The 22,950-nt window shown below is 40.3% G+C and overlaps 1 protein-coding gene across 1 annotated transcript; it reads right to left on the reverse strand.

The window, feature by feature from the left end:
• Nucleotides 1-3,817: 3,817 nt before the first annotated feature.
• Nucleotides 3,818-22,849, reverse strand: LOC119419713 (cytochrome P450 26B1; the record flags this gene model as incomplete). Its single annotated transcript, XM_037687104.1, has 7 exons — nucleotides 22,655-22,849; nucleotides 20,811-21,035; nucleotides 20,444-20,719; nucleotides 12,112-12,270; nucleotides 10,209-10,601; nucleotides 7,837-8,164; nucleotides 3,818-3,843 (listed from the first exon to the last, which is right to left on the reverse strand). Coding segments are annotated over exons 1-7 (1,602 nt in total), but the record flags the coding sequence as incomplete, so codon positions are not given.
• Between the last annotated feature and the right edge of the window lie 101 nt (nucleotides 22,850-22,950).

The following is a 22,950-nucleotide window of genomic DNA, read 5'->3' on the forward strand; positions in this document are numbered from 1 at the left end:
GGTGAAAGGAAAACGTTCAAGTACATAAAAACAATATTTATGTTGCAATATTTGTTACAACTATTGTGTTGTTGCTTACAGTCTTAGCAGCCCTGTCACTTCTTCACATGAAACCTTGCACATTTCCCCAGTCTAACAGAGGTCATACTGGTGATGCAGAGATTGCCTGAACACGCAGCACTTCTCAGGAACCTGGACCAGGAGTTGAGATCTGCTTTGAGGACTTTTGGAAAAGTGGAGGTGACATGGAGCTGTTTTCCCAGCCCTTCAACATTAGTGTGGACTCAGTGTCTGATCACATTTAGATGGAGTTCATTGAGTTTCAGTGTAATTCTGAGTTCAGGAATAAAGTCATGTCACTACACCTCAAATATTTCTACAGACATGTCTCATCAGAAAGGTACCCAGGCATTAGGAAACATGCACAGATGATGTTATCATTGTTTGGTAGTGCTTAGCTCTTAGTTCATATCTTAGATGTTGTTACTTTTTTCTTATACATTTTATTGTTGGATGTAACTGGGACCCTGTGTACATAATTTCGCTCCACCACATGTACCACATGAGGTGCGAATGACATTAAAGAAACTCTGACTCTGACTCTTATCTGGGAACATAGCTTTAGTAAAATGTACCTGAACAAGTCCAGGCTCAGGAGCACTCTGACCCAAGTTAGCAGACTGAGAAGGATGACAGAGTCAGTCGTTCAAAAGTAAGCAATCTTTATTTACAGGTGCAGCGTCAACTTCGGCGCTTGAAGGGAAACAAGGACAAGGAGCATATCTACTGTAGATTCACTCAAATATATTGCAGCAATGGTTTTCATACATTAAATTATTTCCTACTGTTGTATTTGTAGAAGAAGCCGATGAGTGGGAAGGAGATGAGGTCCTGGGCTTTCAAGGATGGAGCTGGGGATCCAAGCAGAGGTGAAAAACGGTGGAGATAGGAGCAGGTTGAGTCATGCTGCAATGTTTGTGGTTTGGTAGTTGAAGGGACAATATCAATCCTCAATACACTGATAAAACCATAAGTCCTGAAAGATAAAGACCACGGTGGAAAAAGTTTAAGGTTATCGTGATGAAGCAATGTGGATCCAATGTAGGCAGTCTCTCAGCAGTGATATGGTCTCAACTTGTGGGTGCGTTGAAAGTTAGCGGCTCGCTAGCCCCACCTCAAGGTAGCACCATGTAGCTGACTCCCTCCGCTTTCAAAACAAATAGAATATAACAAAAATCAACGGGGGCAGAAAAAACAAATGAAGAAAACCCTGTTTAAAACCACTCGCCTGATTTCAGCTTAATGTGAGTTCAATCCGAGTCGATCCAAACTAATCTGATTAGCTTAGCTTAGCACTGCATAGTCTCATAGAACTACGCAACAGTAATTCACACTATTTCAAAACACCTAAAAAATAAAGCACAAAACAAGAACCAGCGAGGAAGTACTACAACAATTTCAAGAAACAGTAACTCTGTTTGAAACATGGGTGACTTGCCTGATTGATGATCTTAGCTTTGTGCATGTTAGCAGTTAGCACAGCACCATCGGGTCACGTAGCTCAAAGAAAACACCTAAAATAAAGCATAAAACCAACAATCGACCAGCATATGAAACTAGCAAACAGTTTAAAGAACAGAAGGAAACAGTTCATAGTAAGTGAATCGTATAAAGTGTTACAGTTGTTAATTTCTCTCCGAATACAGCAGAGTATAAGCGACCTCTCCACAAGAAATTGGAATTCCCACTTTCACCAACTTTCCATCTGCACAAACAAGTACATTTTAACAGTTTTAAGTTTACTTACAGTGCAAGAAGTTAACGATCTGCCGAAAGAGACGTCTCGCTGTCATTGCAACCAACTCCGAATGACGCCGTAACCGAAGAATGGTTTAAAAAGAGAGCGTCCGATGTGCATATCCGCTTAGAGGGCATATCTAAATTACGCTCGCAGTTTAAAATGAGCCCCTACGATGTGCAGATCTGGTTAATGGGCACAACAGGTTCTCTGTTTGACAAGGTTTGCTTCGATTACAGGTGCATCACTCTCCTTAGCCTCCCTGGTAAGGTCCATTCAGGGGTACTGGAGAAGCGAGTCCGATCGTTGGTCAAAACTCAGATCCAGGAGAAACAATGCGGGTTCAGTCCTGGCCATAGAACACTAGACCAGCATAAAACAGGGTGGAGGCCTCCGGGTTCAACTGTCCCCCTCTTACAATGCTGTGATTGCTAGTATCACTCAACCCCCTGTGAATAGTAAACAGCCATCAGTGTGCTAATGATCCATTGTTAGGCTGATGGTCCTTCTTGATCATGTGAGCAGCTGGTTTTGGTTGTAAGCAGCAAACTGGTTGATCCACTCTGAGAAGGTGCTATTTAAGAGACTGAGCTGAATACAGCACCTCAGACTGAAGAAGTCTCTCGGATGAGAGAAGAAACGTTTCTACTTTTTTTTTGCTTTGTTTTTTTTTTTTTGTTTTCTTGTTTTTTGAATGTCCAGAGGACCAGATTGAACTTTTTTGGACTAGACCAGCACTTTACCCTCACTAGGGTCCTTGAAGGGTCATGGAAGTTGGCTCATCCAGTCTATATGTGTTTTGTGGACTTGGAGAACGTATTCGACTGTGTTCCTTGGGTTACACTGTGGGGGGGTGCTCCGCGAGTATGGGATTGGGGGCCCATTGTTCCGGCTGTTCAGTCCCTGTACAAGTAGTGCAAGAGTTTGGTTTTCATTGTCATTGGTAAGTCTGACCCCTTCAGGTAGGGAGTTGGACTCCTCCAGGACTGCCCGTAAAAAATTTTGTCAGTGGAAATTTATAGTTTCACTCGGATGAATAATGTGGCTTTAAACTATCTTCAGACATTAATGAGAAATTAAAAATATATGCCTATAAGATCCCCATTTGTTTTTGTATCTTGAGATCTATGACATCATCAAATACTCGAGTTCTACTCGGGTTTTATTATGTTAATGTCGAGTTTAAAAATTATATACTCGTTCAACCCCTAATTGCAACATGACCCTTTAACCTGAGGTCACTGTAAAAATCATTGGATATAAATCTGATTTAGTACCATATACAAGGGTTTCCTGGGTTGTATATATATATATATATATATATATAGTAGATGAACATATATCTGTGATATATTCATAAATTAAACGGATTCTTTCATTTTTCTGGACTGAATAATATCGTGCATTGAATAATTAAATGTAACGTGAGACGTTAATTTTCTTTGACCCATCAAATGAATGCGATCATTTATTAACAGAATCAAAGTTTAACATCAAACATTTACATTAATTTGGCAAAATTGATTACAATAACAGCTTAATTAATTAGCAAGCTTTGCAATTAGGAAACCATACGGCCATGATTTCCCTTGCAACTTTAAATCAGACATTTCTGAAAATATCTGGATGATTACTGGCAAGATAGAAGAGTTTAAAGATGGAAATGAAGTTTAAATGGAGAGGAAAAGATGGATGAGTGAATATGTGTCGGTATCAGACGGCACGCTCCATTTGATCTCAGCTTCCTCCTCGGTACACTTAGGTAGTGTAAATCGACTCTTTACCTGTAGAAGGTGTCTCCACTGGTACGGAGTTCCATTTAACGCACCCTTTCAGCGTCTCCGTAGGAACAGCTGTGAATCGTCCGAAGTAGTGACGGTATTCCGTCCGACACACGTTCACCCCACTGGTGGACTCACAAGAGGAGTAAGTCCGTCAGAGGCTCCACTCAGATGTGGAAGATTCCAAAATTTCCACAAGACTCGGAAGAACTGCGGATCATGTCTGGAACCTCCTGTTCTTCTCCAGCACTTTTTCTGTTCGGTTCTGCTCTCCGAACTGAACTGCTCTCCCACCGCACTGGCTGGAACTAGGAAGTGCCGACATTTAAAGAGTTCTGTTTCCGGTTCATTTGGGAAGTCCTGATTGGCCGAAATAGCTAATCAGGGGTGTGTTTTTGTGACGTAAGAGGTCACTAGAAGTCAGAAAAACAGAACAATGTTTTGGAACAGACTGAAAATGTTTTTGAGACAGACAAGAGAAATGTTTAGGCGAGTTGGGAGAAAACAGGTGCCAGCTTCTCTATTTATGTCTGAGAGGATTTAAAAACATGACAGTTCGTTCCAACAAATTTGTTTGCGTTTGTCTCCGACCTTGGACCAACTTACACTTGCTCATTTCAGACAGAAAATCAGAAAATGCATAATTACTCTGTAACCTATTCTAACTTGATTTCTACTTTGAATGAGGATTAAAAATTCATTAATACTGTTTCACAGTTGATTTAAAATGAGTAGTTCACTTCAACATTTAAAAATAGTTTGAACTAAACACACTTTGATTATCAAGAAAATAGTAATGATAATAAAAAGAGAGTGTTCTTTCAATTGATCAGTGCAGGACACTTAGAAAGTCTCTGGATGAACTTAATCTTGTGTTTCTGGACTCAAATCAATGAAATACAGTTCTTGTCCCAGGAAGGCCCTCAAGGTCAGGAGTTGGGACACTTTTGCTTGCAATGTGAACACAGCCTTAGCTACTACCACAACAAATTTTCGCTCTATATCTGTAAATTTGATAGCATTATTACAGCTCTTCAATTGACTGTAGCTGCACTTAATTAGGAATTGAGTCAGAATAAAAAAAAACCATTTTTGAATTCCCCAAAGAAAGAAAACACTGTTTACAATTTTTGTTTATCTTCTTGTAATTGTCTCATTGACTCAAATGTACAGCAGTTACATCTTAACATTTCACTGAATACACAAACAGGAAAACAATAATATAATATACAAAGTCCGTGTCGAGAAGTGCCATCTCCTTCTATAAATCTATTCACAGATAAGATTTCACAGAGCATCTAACTGACAATAAGACAAATACTGAAACAGAATTAGACAAATAATAATATTAATAATTATAATTTGATTCTCAGTTAATACTACTCAAATACAAAAGGGAGAAGAGAAAAATTTACATTGCAGGTTAGGGTCTCTACAGCATATATGCTATATTTGCATTTTAAATACAGCTTATTCATATTGCTACTTCATTTAATACAGATTTAAAAGTATGATCAAGGATCTATAAAACATTTATATAAAAAGAAGACAAGCTTGTGAATTTATAATATTTTGAACTTGAAGTAGTTCTTTATGGTGGAACGTTCCACAGTTCAAAACAAACTGAACATGATTCTCACATTTCTTATGTCCAGTGTGAGTCCATTGTGTCTACTTTGCATTTTAAGCATCTTCATGAAGCTCCCATGTGAAGTGAATCAGTTTAAACATGAAATTCAAAGAGATAAGTCAGAGGAAACAGACACAGGCAAAGCTACGTTAAAAAAGTTGATGAAAAGGGTTATTTGTATTTATTCATCCATTAATTTAATGCACCTGTTTTTCATATGAGTCATGGGGAGCTGGTGCCTTTCTTCAGCAGTCACTGCGCAACAAGCAGGTACACCCCACAGCTTGTAAGTCCAATACACATACAGAAGAGATAACCACTCACATCTAGGGACAATTTAGAGTTATCAATTAATTTAACATGCATTATTTTGGTCTGTAGAAGAAAACCACTCTGGGATTCCCTGGAGAAATCCATGTGCAGGAAGAACATGCAAAATCCACACTGAAAACCAGTCCTGTGGCCTTTTTAACTGTGAGATGACACTAACTACTCTGACATGCTTTGTCTTTAACCATGAATCTGTCAGATGAAGTACTCATGTCCTACTTGTTCTCAATATTAATGTTATTTGGTTCTCTCACTATAAAATTTGTGAGGAAATCAAAAGCACCAGTTTCTTTTTTTAAATATTAGTGAACATGACTTGCAGGTGTTTAGTAAAACTTCCTTTCTTATCAGGTGATGCAGCTGAGTTTTGTCTCTGGTTCTGTTCATCCTAGCCTCATGCTAGATTTTGAATTTTAAAACTTAACATTTGTTAATAAAACAAAGAGGCAGCAGAATAATAAAATCATTGTTTTTCTACAGAAGGGCAGGGAAAAGTTGTATCAGCAGAGTATGGAACATGGCCATCCATCCATCCATCCATTATCTTTACTCGCTTCTTCCTTTTTGGGTTGCAGGGGTCACTGGTGCCCATATCCAGCAGTCACTGTGCGAGAGGTGGGGAAACCCTGGACAGGTCTCCAGTCCATCACAGGGACACATAGAGACAAACGAGACAAACAACCATTCACTCTCTCACTCACACCTAGAGACAATTTAGAGTTACCAATCAGCTAAACATGCATGTTTTTGGTCTGTGGGACAAAACAGGAGTACACGGAGAAAACTCAAGCATGCACGGAGAGAACATGCAAACTCCACCCAGGAGGGCCCCCAGGACCGGGATTTGAACCAGGGTAACCTGCTCACTGAGAGGCAGCAGCTCTACCAACTGTGCCACCGTGCTGTCCTCCACCCCAAGTCTATTTATTAAAATAATAATGATAAATCAAGCCAAAACAACATGATTTCTTGAACACCATAGAAACATTTACTAAACTTTTACTTTTAGGCTGTATTTAGTCCAACCCAAGAATGATCTATGAGTTCTGGGTTGTTGTCAATACGATCAACATAAAAAGATCTTTTAAACCATTTTTTTTAGAATCCTGAGGACATCTTGTTAACCTAAATAGCACAATTTCAAACTTTTTACTCTGTTTACTTGATTACCAGAAGAAAAAAAAAACATGCTGAATAAATGTAAAGCTTAAAAAACTTTAGAAGGCTGTTTGCTTCCCTCACATATGAAAGGAAGCTGATGTTTGTTTGTACACAGCTGAAACGTGTGTCGGACTAACGAGGCAGCAGCAGCTGCTGTCGCTAAGGTCAGACTGAACCAACAGCGGAGGGAGGAAAGTGTCAGATGGAGCAAGTTTTTTTTTTTTCAATATTCTTTTGTTGTTGTTCATTTTTAAGAAACTAAAACTGGAATCAAGAAATAATGCCTGCTGTCTTTTTGTTGTGCTGGAACTGAGACTACATGTCTTCAAGAAACGGGGGAACAAAAACACATTTGTGCCCCATTTTAGAAAATGGGTTTGCACATGCTCCACTGAGCAGGTGCTGAAAAAAATAAAATAAATTATGTTCATTTAATTTAAGTCAAGAAAGTTGAGAGAAAATTATTTTTGGCATACTTGTAAAATGGAACACTTACTCCCACATAATATTTCTTTGTTTGCCTTTCGGGGCATCAGTAGTTCATTGTTGTGACGCTCAGCAGGAACTTTCAATATGGAGTCTGCTGTTCATCATCTGGGCAAACACTCGTCTGTTTGAAAGTACACAGTGGAGAAGTACTTTTTGTACTTGAAAACAAAAATATCTTAAGACTTTTTAAAGAATGAAGATGGATAGATGGATTGGATGATAATGGATGGGTAAATGGATGAATGGATGGGATAGATAGATAGATGGATAGATGGATAAATCGATAAATGGATAGATAGATGGCTAGATGGATAAATGGATAGATAGATGGATAAATGGATAGATGGATAGATATAGAGATGGATGGATGGAAATCTCTGACATGATCCAAACACTGACAGGTGAGTTCAAAGGTAGTTGTGTTACACCAAAGAGAGATTCACAAACTAAAAAGACCAAGTGTTGCAGGAGAGCGTTGTGAAACTCTTTATATCTGAGAAAATAAAAGTAGGTCTGAACTGAACCATCAGGACTTGTGAGGTTGGCTCTTTTTGCTTAGGAGAGTGTTTGAAAAGGTCTAAATGATCACCTGAATGAGCTTTGTAAAACGTTTGTAGGTCCTATTTGCAGTTAAATTCAGTAGTCGTAGGAGAAATGTACGTGCAGCCCGTTTACAGGATGAACTATGGGCACTGTTTGCATTTTGGGGAAGTTCTTCGTGGCCAGGGTCCATTTGCATGTTCCAATTAGCTCCACCGCCAGAGTTTTAAGGATTATCTGTGCCAGTTCTTTTCCAACGCAGCGCCGCACACCGCCACCAAAGGGCACGTAGCTGAACCGAGATGAGCGGCTTTCATCCCGCTCCGAACCAAACCGGTCTGGGTCAAACAGCTCGGGGCTTTGAAAGACAGGTGTGGTCTCATGTGTGTCCCTGATACTGTACATCACACTCCAGCCTCTGGGGATCTGGTAGCCCTGTGCAAAATCAAAAGAAATCCAATCAGTAATGCAAGGCTTGAATTTAAACAATATAGCTGACATATTTTCTGTGCTCGCACACAGACCAGAAACAGCAGGGGTCAAAGGTCACGTGGAGACACACTGCCTGTTCACCTCCATGCTTGTATTCAGAGCAGAGTCAGGAACCCCACTCAGTACATTTATCCTTTGATTTCTCACAAAATGAGTTTTAGTTTAGGAAAGACAGAACAATGCAGTTCATAAGATGCTCCAAAGCGTTGCTTTATGTGTTTCATTCATTTGGTTTACATCTTAGATTAAACCTTAGATCATTGTATACTGTTTCTTTTGCATTTTATATTTTTGCTATTGATGGATGTAACTGGAATCCTGTGTACACAATTTCGTTCCACCTCATGTACCACATGTGATTTGAATGACAATAAAATTGACTTGAACTTGATTTTCATACAGGTTTTTTTTTTTTTTACTTGTTTTTTTTACACAACAGTTTTACAAATAAATGGAACTTAGTAGTGGCACGTTGCTGTAGTTTGTGGCCATAGCAGTGAGGTCAATTATCTTTTGTTTAATGTTTATTTTGACAATTGTCAGTTAAAATCTTGCATTTCATTCATATTTTCCACTGCATTCTGGTTATATAATTTTTTGTATTATTTTGTGTGTTATTGTGACAAATAAGCTGAACGTGTTCATAAACATTATATCAATGTTCATGTTAAAAACAGAATGGAAACATTTGGAAAAAACCTGGCCAACAAATTTCTTTTTGTGCACATCTGTATCACTTTTAGACAGCTACATAATGGCATATTGAGATGTGTGCTTAAAAATGTAATTGCCTTTGTATGCATGTGAACATGTATACCATGTGATGTCCCACAATACTTAGTTGATTTTTTAGTCATATTGAAAATGTCAGAAGCAACTTTAAAACAATTACATCAAACTGACTAAAATTATGTAAAAATGACTCAACAGTAAATTTACACATCCTCATGTCATGCTCTGTCTGCAGCAGAAATTATCAGTGTGCACTTGTAGTGCTTTTTTGCCTTCGTTTTTTTGTTTCATCTTTTCCGCTGTATGTCAGTGGCATGTTCTTTTGTGTTACTGACATAGATACCACATGATTCATTGTTCACAGTGTTGTGTACATTTTCTAATGTTGGAGTATACAGTATGTGGCAATAAAAGAAGGCCAAGGATGTGGACATGGTGTCGTTTTGGTACTGGTTTCATACTGTCTGGTCACAAAAGTTTCTACTTCTCATTAATTCACAAACAAGGACTTGAAACAAATTGATGTTTGAATTGCTGCTGTGAGTTTAGTTTGGCTTCTTAAACAGAAGATAAACTGTCAGACTGAGCAGAACAACTGATGATGCTGTTTATGAAGATGAATCAGGTATTTCTGACATTTGTGGAAGATTTTATTTATGTAAATTGTAAATGGACTGTACTTATATACGCCTTTCTATCTTATTAAGATACTCAAAGAGCTTTACAACACAACCTGTGTCCTCATTTACCCATTCATACAGCACTTTACTACAAAGTAGATCTCTACAAAGATAATTGAACAAATCAATCTAACCAGTGCTTTATCAAATTCATACACTGATGGGACACACATCAGAGGCAATGAGGGGTTCAGTGTTTTGCCCAGGGACACTTCAGTATGTGACTGTTGGTGGATTTGAACCCCCAACTCTTGTATTGGAGGACAACTGCTCTAACCACTCAGCCACAGCCGCCCATTGTAACCAAATACAATGTAAATGCTCAATAATTGTACTTTGTACATGCTGGCAATGTTAGAGCACTTGAAATAGAAAGCTTTGTGCATTGCATGCCTTATGGCTGCGTTTCTCAGTGTTGTAAATATTTATCACCTAGTGTGTGTGTGTGTTAAAGGATTCACTTTGATCAGTCTCATTCAAGATGTGTTGATGCTGCATTATTTACACTAAAATAAAATGCCATCATTTGTCAAAGAAAAAGCAAACAGATCTTCCTAACAAGGAGTTATACTTACATCAAGTTCAAATGTCTGCAGTGCCACCCTGTAACCACCAGAGACTGGTGGCAGGAAGCGGAGCACCTCCTTGACAATGCAGTCGATGTAATGAAGCTGGCTCAGCTTGTCCAGTGTCAGGTGCGGTACGTGAGACTTGGACCGTGGAAACTCATCGCCAGCATTTTGAGTGCAGCTGTTTAGCAGGTGGGTTGTTTCAGTTTCAGCATCATCCTGCTCTTTATTTATGGTGGAACAAGACCTCTGATTCTGTTGATAGCTAAGGCCCTCAGCCTCAAGCTCCACTCTGGCTCTTTCCACCACCACCGGGTGACGAAGTAGTTGTAAAATCAGCGATGTGGCAGCGCTGGCTGTGGTGGAGTGAGCAGCAAATATGAGCTCCACTGCTGTTTCCTGATAGAAAGAAGACAGAGAGGTGGACTTTTTCATTATAGTTTATCAAAGCTGGTCCTTGAGACCAACTGATTTGTATGTTTAAGATGCTTCAAAACACCTGATTTTAACGATTATAAACATTTTCCAAAAATCATGTTCAGCAGAAACCTATTAGACAGGACCCTGGATGACAACCCCTTTATTATTTCCACAATTTACACAACCTATTCCAACTTGGCAGGATCAAAGCCAGCTTGGAAAACCTTAATCAATGTAAAAATTATCTGAGGAGAAATCCCAAGTAATCTTCATACTTTCCCAAAAGGTTTTTCCAGCTTATATACCTCTTTCTGTAGGTACTGCCCTATGTCCTAATCATGCTATATATGCCAACCCTGATAGGACTGTCTTGAACGGCATCAAGATGCAACTGTTCACTGGAGGATTATGTCACAATACTGCCATGAGTGTCACGCCTGCTCCAGATTGTTTCTGAATTTCTTATGGTTGTAGTCTAAAATTTAGGTCAGCATGACAAGTCGTGCTTCCAATCCTAAACAGTCAATCCATGCTACTCTATACTGTCACTATGTGTGAATGGGAGTGTGAATAGTTGTCTTTCTTGTTATTTCAGAGGACTGTTTCTTTCTCAGTTCAAAGAACAGGGAGTGTGGGGTTCGAGTCATAAACCTGAGGTGTTCGGTAAGCTAGAATCGCATGCAGATTGTCCTTTCACTCCTCACAATACAGGTTCATTGTGGAACTGTGGATGAATGGATGGATGGATGGATGGATGGATGGATGGATGGATGGATGGATGGATGGATGGATGGATGGATGGATGGATGGATGGATGGATCATACATTTGTCACGTCTAGACTAGAGTATTGCAATGGTTTATTATCTGGGTGTCCAAATACTTCTTTAAAAAGTCTTTAGTTGATGCTGCTGCCAGAGTCTTAACTGGGGTTAGTAGGAGAGATCATATATCTCCAGTTTTAGCTTCTCTCCATTGGCTCCCTGTCGAATTCAATTCAATTCAGTTTATTTATATAGTGCCAAGTCACAACACATGTCATCTCAGGGGACTGAACAGAAATATTAATATAGATGAAAAGTAAGTTAATAACATTATCTGAGGAGCAGACTGCTTTGAATTTAACTTCATCACAGATTCTCATCTTGAGCAAGCACGAAGGTGACAGTGGAAAGGAAAAACTCCCTCATGAGGAAGAAAGATTTAGCAGAACCAGACTCAGGACAAGCGGCCATCTGCTTCAACCGGCTGGGTTTGAGAGGAACAGGAAGAAGGAACAGATGGATGAAAAACAAGCCGTTAACTTCTGTAGTCAACAATATTCAAAACAAATGCCACAGCTCATCAACCACAGCAAAGACAAAATATCTATACTGGAGTCAATTTTACAAATATTTAAATGAAATTTGAGACATTGCCAACACAGACTTTAAGCATTAAAAAAGTGTGATTTTTTTTTTTGTTTAAAACACTGATATTGAGTTTAGTACCTTGATCTCCTGGATGCTGAGCTTCTGGCCGTGCTCCTTGGCACTGGACAGTATGTAATCAAAAGCATCATGATATTCATCTTCCACCTGCTGCCGTGCCAGTTTTTCCTCTATGATCCTCTCCATGTTAGCATGCAAAATTTCTCTGGCTCTTATCCCCTGGACAAAAGAATAAGCACACTGTTTGTCCCAATGCTTTGGTATCAATGTAGCAGTGATGAACCTTCAGATTTTCATCATCTTCAGAGAAGGCCTAAGGATTCAGCACATATGAAATGTTACATTTAAATATTTAAATATAATTGTCAATGTCGTTTTTCTGCAAATTTCTCCTATTTTCTATAAACAAATTTATGAAAAAAATAGTTATCCAATCAGATTCATTTTAAAATCCCTAGTCAGAATTATCACTGTGAAAATTACTGTGGAAAAATGTCACTGTGAAATAAATCACTGTAATGCCACTTGATTGTTGATATGTGCTGCTGACTATCCATGATGCTGATCTCATGCTGCTGATCTGTTTCTTGTTCCTGTGTTCATTCGTACTCATCTGCTCACACAGACTCATGTTTGTGCTGCTGTTGTTTGGCGCATTGTTTTGTACTATTAGTGCTTAGTATAGTCTTATTTCATATTTTAGATCTTTTTACTGTTTTTTTTTTTTACAATTTGTATTTTTGTTGGATGTAACTGGGACCCTGTGTACATAGTTTCATTCCACCTCATGTACCACATGTGGTGTGAATGACAATAAAAAAAAACTTGACCTTGATCCTTGACTTTTGTGTTTCCAGGCAGAAACTTATTTGAAGGAGCTTTCTCATTGGTTATGACTTTACTCTCAAAAGAAAACTTTAGCTCAGTCAGAGATAGTCCTGGATGAGTTTGATCAGTACCTGACATGAAAATAACCAATCAAAATGTTGATGTAGGGTGGATGGGACCACAACATGCAGGTAAGGCCTGCAGGAATCCTCTAACAGCATTAACTGGCAGTCCTGGTGGAGTGGGACATGAAGGTTGTAGATATCTTGTTGCCTTTTTCAATGTGATCTTTTGCAGATGATATAATGATATTTCAAACAGGAAGACCAACTCCAGCAGTGGCACTGACAAAAGATAAAATGTGGTGAAAGATATTTTGAAACTGACCTTTATCAACCTTACTTGTGGATGACTTATTTTCTGCTAGTCTTTTTTATTTATTTTGGGGCAGCTGAAAATGTATAAACCAGGGCTTAATGTGTGTCGGATCCTGTCGGAACAATATCCAGGAACTCTCTTGTTTTGACAGAATGCGTTCCGGCAACGGTTTGCTTGGATCCAGCAACTCTCAGGCTTACTAATAATAAAGTTATGAACAAATATGATTGGCTTGAACAAATAAAACTTATATGTAAACTGATTTGGGGAGCGGGCAGCACGGTGGCACAACTGGTAGAGCTGCTGCCTCTCAGTTAGCAGGTCCCTGGTTAAAATTGTTTGTCTCTGTGTCCCTTTGATGGACTTGCGTCCCGTCCAGGGTGTACCCCGCCCCTCGCACAGTGATTGCTGGACATGGGCACCAGCGACACTCGTGACCCAAAATGGAATAAGGGGGTAAAAGATAATGGATGGATGGATTTGGGGAGCATGCTTGAACCGTGTCGCTCCGCTCTGCTGCTGAGACAATAAATAAATAACAGACACCTCGGCAGCTGTTTTTGTGATGCTCTGGACACTTGTCACTCACAGCACGCATGCAACAAAGAGTATAAACTCAAAGCAAAATGATACCTGCCCCCTCTTTTCCTCTTTCACGTTGACAAAATTATTTAGTTTTATCCATGAGTTTGTCAAAGCTCAATTTTGTTGTGTTTTTTTTGTTTTGTTTTGTTTTGTTTTAAAGACAGAAGTATAGTATTGTTTAATAAATGTTAGGACTCCATTATTTGCTAACAAATATATTCACCTCCTCAGTCAGCTTCTGTTTTTATGATGCTCTGGACACTTGTCACCCACAACACACATGCAGCAAAGAGTATAAACTGAGGCCCTGTTTACACGACAATGATCCAATTAATGCTTTTTCCCCCCCCCCATTTCTTTTAACACATTTACATGAAAATGTTCTAATTACAATCTCTGTTTACACAACAATGGTAGACGTGGAAAAGGTGCAATTCCCATGCCATGCCAGTAGGGGTTGAATAGACTAATCGACTAGTCAATTCTAGGACATCCTGCGAGTTTTTATATTTCTCATCGACTAGTCGCAGTCGGTGGGTGCGTCATGTGTCACATGATCAGCACCAGCCCGCTACAAAATGGATTTTTCCAAGCAGATGGAAGGTGAGGAGCAAGCAAAGTCTTCCCAAACATGTAGAAAGTCATCAACAGTGTGGATGTAGTTCAATTAAAAAAATGTTGTTTTCAGTTTTATTATGCCGCCCACTGTTTTTAGTTTCATTTTATTTAATACACTAAATGAAATAAAAATAAAAACAGGGGTGCGCTCCACCAGTGAATCCACCACCGTGCACCCCACTGTGTGTGTATTAGTTGCTGTACACACTGCCAGTGTGCACCACGCTCCACTGCCTGTGGATAGTATTTATTTTATTTAATCCACTAAATAAAATAAAAACAGGGGTGCGCGCCACCGGAGAATCCACCACCTCTGCGGTGGTTTATTTTATTTAGTGGATTAAATAAAATAAAACTAAACCAGCCTCTAGGGAGCACAAGCCAGTGTATCTCTTGTGCCAGTCCCAAGCCTGGGTAAATGGTGAGGGTTGTGTCAGGAATGGCATCCAATGTAACACACTTTTGCCAAAACCATAATGCGAGTTCATCAAAGTGAAACCATACCGGATCAGTCGAGGCCCGGGTTAACAACGACCGCCACCGGTGCTGTTGACAAACAGGATGCCAGCAGAAATTGTGCTACTGTTAGTCGAAGACCACAAGGAGGGAAACGTGTCAGGAGACAGAGGGAGAAGAGGAAAGTGAAGAATGTAGGACTGAGGGTTGCAACTCTAAATGTGGGGACAATGACAGGCAAAGGTAGAGAGCTGGCTGACATGATTCAGATAAGAAAGGTAGATGTTTTATGTGTCCAAGAGACCAAGTGAAAGGGCAGCAAGGCTTGCAGCATTGGAGCAGGGTTCAAGCTGTTTTACGATGGGGTGGATAGAAAGAGTCCTGAAGGAGGAGTTGGCAAAGAATGTAGTATAGGTGAAGACAGTGTCAGATAGGGTGATGTGTCTGAAGGTAGAAGTAGAATGTCTGATGCTAAACATAGTCAGTATATGCTTCACAGGTTGGACGTGATGAGGAGGAGAAAGATACATTTTGGAAAGATCTAGATGAAGTGATAGAGAGTATTCCCAGGGAGGAAAGAGTGATGACCGGAGCAGACCTGAATGGACATGTTGGTGAAAGAAACAGAGGGGATGAGGAAGTGATGGGTAGGTTTGGTGTCAAGGAAAGAAACCAGGTAGGACAGATGGTGGTGGATTTTGCCAAGAGAATTGAAATGGCTATAGTCAATACCTATTTCCAAAAGAGGGAGGAACATAAAGTGACCTATAAGAGTGGAGGAAGGAGTACGCAGGTCGACTACATTCTGTGTAGAAAAGGAAACCTGAGGGAGATTGGAGACTGTAAGGTTGTGGCAGGGGAGAGCGTAGCCAGACAGCACTGAATGGTTGTGTGTAGAATGACTGTTGTTGTGAAGATGAGAAAAAGAGTAAAATCAGAGAAGACAACCAAATGGTGGAAGCTGAAGAAGGAAGAATGTTGTAAGAAATTCAGAGAGGAGCTGTTAAAGGCTCTGGATGGTAAGAAAGAGCTTCCAAATGACTGGGCTACTACAACAACAGTAATTAGAGAGACAGGTAGGAAGGTACTTAGTGTGTCATCTGGACAGAGAATGGATGATAAGGAAACCTGGTGGTGGAATACTGAAGTGCAGGACACCATTCAAAGTAAGAGATTAGCCAAGAAGAAATATGACAGTGAGAGGAGACAGGAATATAAGGAGATGGGACATAGAGCAAATAGGGAGGTAGCTGAGGTAAAGCTGAAGGCGTATTATGAGTTGTATGGGAGGCTGGGCACTAAAGAGGGCAAGAAGGACTTGTACCGATTGGCAAGACAGAGGGATCAGGCTGGAAACGAAGTGCAGCAGGTTAGGCTTATTAAACATAGGAATTGTAATGTTCTAACAAGTGAGGAGAGTGTGATGGAATGATGGAAGGAGTACTTTGGAGCTAATGAATGAAGAGAATGAAAGAGAAAGAAAAATAGAGGTCATAGAAACTGTGGACCAGGAAGTGGGAAAGATTAGTGAGGGTGAAGTCCGGAAAGCTCTGAAAAGAATGAAGAAGGGGAAGGCAGTAGGACCTGATGACATACCAGTGGAGGTTTGGAACTGTCTTGGAGAGATGGCAGTGAGGTTTTTGACTCAAATATTCAATGACATATATGAGGGTGAGAAAATGCCTCAGAAATGGAGAAGAAGTGTGCTGGTGCCCATTTTTAAGAATAAGGGTGATGTACAGAGTTGTAGCAACTACAGGGGAATTAAGTTGATGAGCCACACAATGAAGATCTGGGAGAGAGTTGTGGAAGCTAGACTTAGACGAGAGGTGACTATCTGTGAGCAGCAGTATGGTTTCATGCCAAGAAACAGCACCACAGATGCCATCTTTGCTTTGGGGATGCTGATGGAGAAGTACAGAGAGGGTCAGAAAGAACTCCATTGTGTCTTTGTGAATTTTAAAAAAGCATATGACAGAGTGCCAAGAGAGGAGGTGTGGTAGGGCATGAGGAAATCTGGAGTGGCAGAAAACAGACTGGTACAGGACATGTATGAGGACAGCAGGACAGTGATGAGATGTGCTGTAGGAGTGACATATAACTTCAAGGTGGAGGTGGGATTGCATCAAGGATCGGCTCTGAGCCCCTTCTTGTTTGCTCTGGTGATGGATCGACTAACAGATGAGGTCAGGCAAGAATCCCCATGGACGATGATGTTTGCAGATGACATTGTGATCTGTGGTGAGAACAGGGAACAGGTGGAAGAGAACTTGGAGAGGTGGAGGTATGCACTTGAAAGAAGAGGAATGAAAGTCAGCTGTAGTAAGACAGAGTACATGTGTGTAAATGAAAGGGAGGCTGGTGGAACAGTGAGGCTACAAGGAGCAGAGGTCACAAAGATGAAGGACTTCAAGTACTTGAGGTGACTGTCCAGGAAAATGGGGAATGTGGTAAATAAGTGAAAAAGAGATTCCAGGCAGGAAGGAGTGGATGGAGAAAAGTTTCAGGAGTGATTTGTGACAAAAAGGTGTCAGCAAAGGTCAAAGGAAAAGTTTACAAGACAGTGGTGAGACCAGCTATATTGTATGGTCTGGAGACAGTGGCACTGACAAAAAGACAGGAGAAAGAACTGGAAGTGGCAGAAATGAAGATGCTAAGGTTCTCCTTAGGAGTGACAAGGCTGGATAAGATTAGGAATGATGTCATCAGAGGTACAGCACAGGTTGAACAACTGGGAGTTAAAGTTAGAGGCCAGACTGAGATGGTTTGGACAAGTCAAGAGGAGAGACAGTGGGTATATTGGTAGAAGGATGTTAGAAATGCAGCTGCCAGGAAAAAGACAAAGAGGAGATATATGGATGCAGTTAGAGAGGACATGGAGGTAGATGGAGTGAGGACAGAGGATGCAGAGGACAGAGTGAGGTGGAGGAGGATGACACGCTGTGGAGACCCCTGAAGAGGGGAAAAACCGAAAGAAGAAGAAATAAACTAAAACTAACTTTTGATGCCTAATAATAATTTTGGTTTTCCTGTTACTTATTTGCAATATGATAAATGGTAGGAGCATAAATATACGCTCTCGATGTTTTTTTTTTTTTTTGCAAATAAATAATTTTTAGCGTCTTGAGTTCCTATGACGGGCAGCACGGTGGCGCAACTGGTAGAGCTGCTGCCTCTCAGCGAGCAGGTCCTTGGTTCAAACCCCGGTCCAGGGGCCTTTCTGGGTGGAGTTTGCATGTTCTCTCCGTGCATGCGTGGGTTTTCTCCGGGTACTCCGGTTTCCTCCCACAGTCCAAAAACATGCATGTTAGGCTGATTGGTAACTCTAAATTGTCCCTAGGTGTGAGTGAGAGAGTGAATGGTTGTTTGTCTCGTTTGTTTCTATGTGGCCCTGTGATGGACTTGCGACCCGTCCAGGGTGTACCCCGCCCCTCGCACAGTGATTGCTGGACATGGGCACCAGCGACCCCCGTGACCCAAAATGGAATAAGCGGGTAAAGAAAATGGATGGATGGATGGAGTTCCTATGACATCATCAACTATTCGACTCGACTATTATCATGTTAATGTCGACTTTAAAAAATATGTAGTCGTTCAACCCCTACAAAAGATCTACCTGAAAATCACTACAATGGTCGAGATGGCAGAGAATAAAATATTTCTATGGACAGACGACAAGGTTCAACTGTTGCTTAGGGTGACTTTGAATTATAAAACCACCAAATTTCAAGAGAACATTGACTGGGAATCATGCCAGTTCATTGTCGATAGTTTCTTCATCTGTGGATTGTAGGAAGCCGTTATGTTTTGCCTCATACTGCGCATGAGCCAGGGATTCCCTGACTGAAAATATTATTATTTTCTGTTTACACAACAATGGACACTTTGAACTATTGCACTCTGGAACCCGTTCTCAAATTGTGCCATTGTCAGAGAAAACATTCACTATTTTATTGTAAATGAACTGTACAAAAGCAACAAAACTCTTCCATTTTCACCAGAAATAGTTTTCGTGTAAACAGGGCCTCAAAGCAAGAGTGATACCTGCCCCTCTTTTCTTCTTTCGTATTGACAATTTTTTTTAGTTTTATCGATGAGTTTGTCAAAGCACAATTTTAACGTGTTTTTTTTTTTTTATATATATAAGTAATGTTTAATAAATGTTAGGACTCTGTTCTTTGCTAACAAAATATATTGTCATTAAACAACTTGTCAGGTTCTTGTCTTGTGAGCATGCGTGTTCCCTAGAACACCCCCACTCCCCCACCCACCAGATCACCTGCCCACTATTTGCGTTCCGGCATCGATCAGTTTACAAATTAAGCCCTGGTATTAGCTGTTTGGTTGGTGCTGCCTTTTCTTTGCACCACATTAAGATTTCATTTGCAAACTGTAAATGTGAACAGTCACACTGAAACTTTATATTCTATAAAATTAAGGTTAAATATCCCATTTAGGTTTACAGTAGTCCCTCGTTTATCATGCGGGATCCATACCCTGAAGGTCCGCGATGAGTGAAAACCGCGAAGTAGGAATAGTGGTACAAGTAGTAAGTAGTAGTTTATGTTATGGTATATATATATATATATATATATATAATTTATATATATAATTTATATATATAATATATATATATATATAATTTATATATATATATATATTTTTTTTTTATTATTTTTTTTTTTTTTTATTTAGCCTTTATTTATCCAGGTTAGTCTCATTGAGCCACGGGAACTCATTTTCAAGAGAGACCTGTTTAGGGAGCACATGGTGGGGTTAAGGGCCTTGCTCATGGGCCCAGAGTGGGGCGAATGAGGGTGGGGGCAAGTGTGGGTGTTTCACCTACCCCACCCACAATTTTGATGTTGTCGGGGTCGGGGCGTGAACCGGCGATCTTCGGATCACAAGCCCACCTCTCTAACCTCTGCGCCACCACTCCCCCAATATATATATGTATGTATATATATATGGCGTTTTAAACCCTTCCCACATTCTTGCAATATTCTAAACAAAGTTTTTAAACTCTAAATGCTCTAAAAGAGCACAGAATGTAATGATTTCAGCTCTCTGCCTCCTCTTCTCTTTGCCACCTGCAAGCACTCTTGGCCACGCCAACTTCTCCGCTCTGCACGCTGCACATTTGATCAGCTGTTCAGCTGCAGCAGGAAGTTTATCCTGCAGCAGTAAGGGCTACACAATGGTGCAGGAGAAAGCTTTTTCTGCTGCTCTGGGCTGCACAAATGTACATTATTTAAATGATTTAAAATAATTTATTTTAAATTTTAAAAAATCCATGCAGATTGTGCAGCTCATCCATCACTCAGCCAATTGTGTGTCCCGTCCAATCTTATTTTGAAAAACCACGATAGAGCGAATCCGCGTTAACCAAACCGTGAAGTAGCGAGGGACTACTGTACATGAATAATTTTTATCATTACCATTATATTTTGTTTTCTTTACATGATGACATACAGATCGCCACTGCATTATAATATAAATGATGGAGTATGTGGAGCACATTTCGTACCTTTCGCAGCCCGCTCAGTGGTGCATCGATGGGGAGTGAGAACAGATTATTCATGAGCTGTTCAAAGATCTCAGCCAGGTAAAGGATCCGCTCTTCCTCCAGCTGCAGATTTAGCAGGACGCTGATGGCAATGCGGAATGTCAAGGACTTAGCTGAGCTGTACACGTCCACAGCGCCCGGCTCCAAGCACCACTTGGCAACTTCAGACTTGATGAGGTCCTGCAGTCGGGGCAGGTAGGACTCCAGAGCCTCCCGGCTAAACACTTTGGCCAGGATCTTAACGATGGATCAGAAAACAAAGCACGAGAAGTTAGTGCCTGGCAGCCAGATTAAAGCAGGGTGGATTGATGTTGCTTGAGTTTGTTACTTTTCTCTTCTTTTTGTGCACGTCTCCAACAGAGTTGACCAGGGTGTTGGGTCCCAGGATGATGCGGGTGCTCAGGGGCCACTGGGTGCACACAAGGCTGTGCTCCCCCAGCAGGATCTTCCTGATATTTTCTGCTCCAGTGACCCGGATGACGGGTTTTCCCAGGAGGTGAGTCTTAAACACGTTTCCATGACGCTCTCGACGTGAGATGTGGAAGTTGGAACCCTTTGGAGGGATTTAAAAAAAAAAAAAAGGATAAGTAAAATATAAAGCTGAAAAGTGGTGCTTGTGTATGTCTTCACCCCCTTTGCGCTGAAAACATTCAGAAGCAACACACAGTTAATCTACACAGCTGAGATGTAAAGAACTACACATCAAAGTTAAAACATAATAAAGCCTTAACAGAGTCCCATTAAAATACATGTTCAGATCAATAACTACATCTTGAAGGAAATCATATCAACGGAAGGTTCGACATAAGCTCTTATGTTGAGAAATGATGCAGGTCACATGAAATGTTTCGCAGTATTGTAAAATGTTGCATGATCTGAGTTTACCCCACATCAGATGAATTTTTGTATAAGTGACTGAGTTGCAGTCATTTTGTGTTTGAGGAAATAAATGAGCTATGGCGACTGGAGTGCAGGTACTCAGTTCTAGATACATTCATTCACTAGTGTATGAAACATTTTGCTAACAAACAGACAAACACGTGCACTCAAAGGCAATCACCAGCTTCATATGGGGGTGAGTGAATAAAATAAAAAATAATGGCACCACAGCAAACCAGCCGAGAGAAGGTCCTACACGCCCAAACTCCCCAGAACAGGTGAGATAATTAATCAGAGAAAGGCCCAAACGTGTCGGTCCAGGATGATGAAGCTGATGGCTCCTCTGAGCAGAAGAATCTGTCCATATCAAGCTGAACAGAGCTGGGCTTTATCCAAGAGCGGACAGAAAAAACATGGTGAACAAGGAGAGAAATGATGGACTGAATGCTGAAAAAATCCTCCAAAAAGTGAAAAAAAAAAAAAAATAAATCTGACTATGAAGGACAACATCTGTGGTCCAACAGCTCTGAGAGAACACACACTGAATACTTCATGTATCCAAAGTTTATTTTTTTTTATTTGTTTAGCAAAAAAAAGGTTAAATTGTGTCATCTGTTTCTTTAAGTGAGAAACATTCCGTCCCCCATCCTGATGACTTCTTCAGTCTACCACCTGCCAACCAGATCTGTCCCATTTAACCTTTTTTGTTGATCTTGGATGATTGAGCTAACAACCCTATTTCTTTTTTTTTTATATGAATATAATTTTTGTTCTTTAAAATGCTTTCATTGTATGAGTGGAAAAAGTTTGTACTTGTCATTGTTTTCTGACATATTTGTAGTTTTTGATCTTTCTGAGGTTTTGGTGCAAATCACTTGTAAAAATAAATAAATAAATAAATGACATAACTTCTCACAGCCCTGGAGCAGACTTTAAACACACTATTCTCTTCAGAATAAAAATGGTTCTTTAATGTTTTGTCCGAAACTCCTTCCCAACTTTAATAAAGAAATGCACTGCTCCCAGGATGGGAAATGTTTGAGTCTTTAGAAAAAAAAGAAACTTTAGAGGAAAAAAACTCAAAACATGTTTATGTCCTTTTTTATGAGGGAATTTAAAGTTTTTGTTTAAAGACAAACTGGACAGCTGGAAGGAGATGAGAGAAGGATGGAGGGGTTTCTGAATGAAGAAGAAGGATGAGAGCAGAACCAGAAGCTTCTCCTCCTCCAGAACTTTTATATAAAAAAATACATGTTTAAACTTTTAAAATGTTACAAGAGTTCTTGTTCTGACCTGGAGAAGCCAGTGGAAGGTCTCCCCGACCAGCGGCCAGCCCATGGATCCGTTCGGCAGCGGCAGCTTGCAGTCCTTGTCCCGGGTCAGGGTCCAGCGGAGACTCCACAGCTGCCGGGTCAGAACCAGCAGCACGAGCGACGTGAGCGCGGCGGCCAGAGCCGACAGCACCCCGAACTGGGCCAGGGGGAACATCTCCTGGTCCTGTCCTCAGCATCCACCTGCGCGTTCAGCTTCTCCCGCCTTCTGTTATTATTATTATTATTATTATTATTATTATTATTATTATTATTATT

The sequence above is a fragment of the Nematolebias whitei genome, chromosome 1 (assembly GCF_014905685.2).
Source record: "Nematolebias whitei isolate Nwh7 chromosome 1, NemWhi1, whole genome shotgun sequence".
NCBI classification, from domain to species: domain Eukaryota; kingdom Metazoa; phylum Chordata; class Actinopteri; order Cyprinodontiformes; family Rivulidae; genus Nematolebias; species Nematolebias whitei.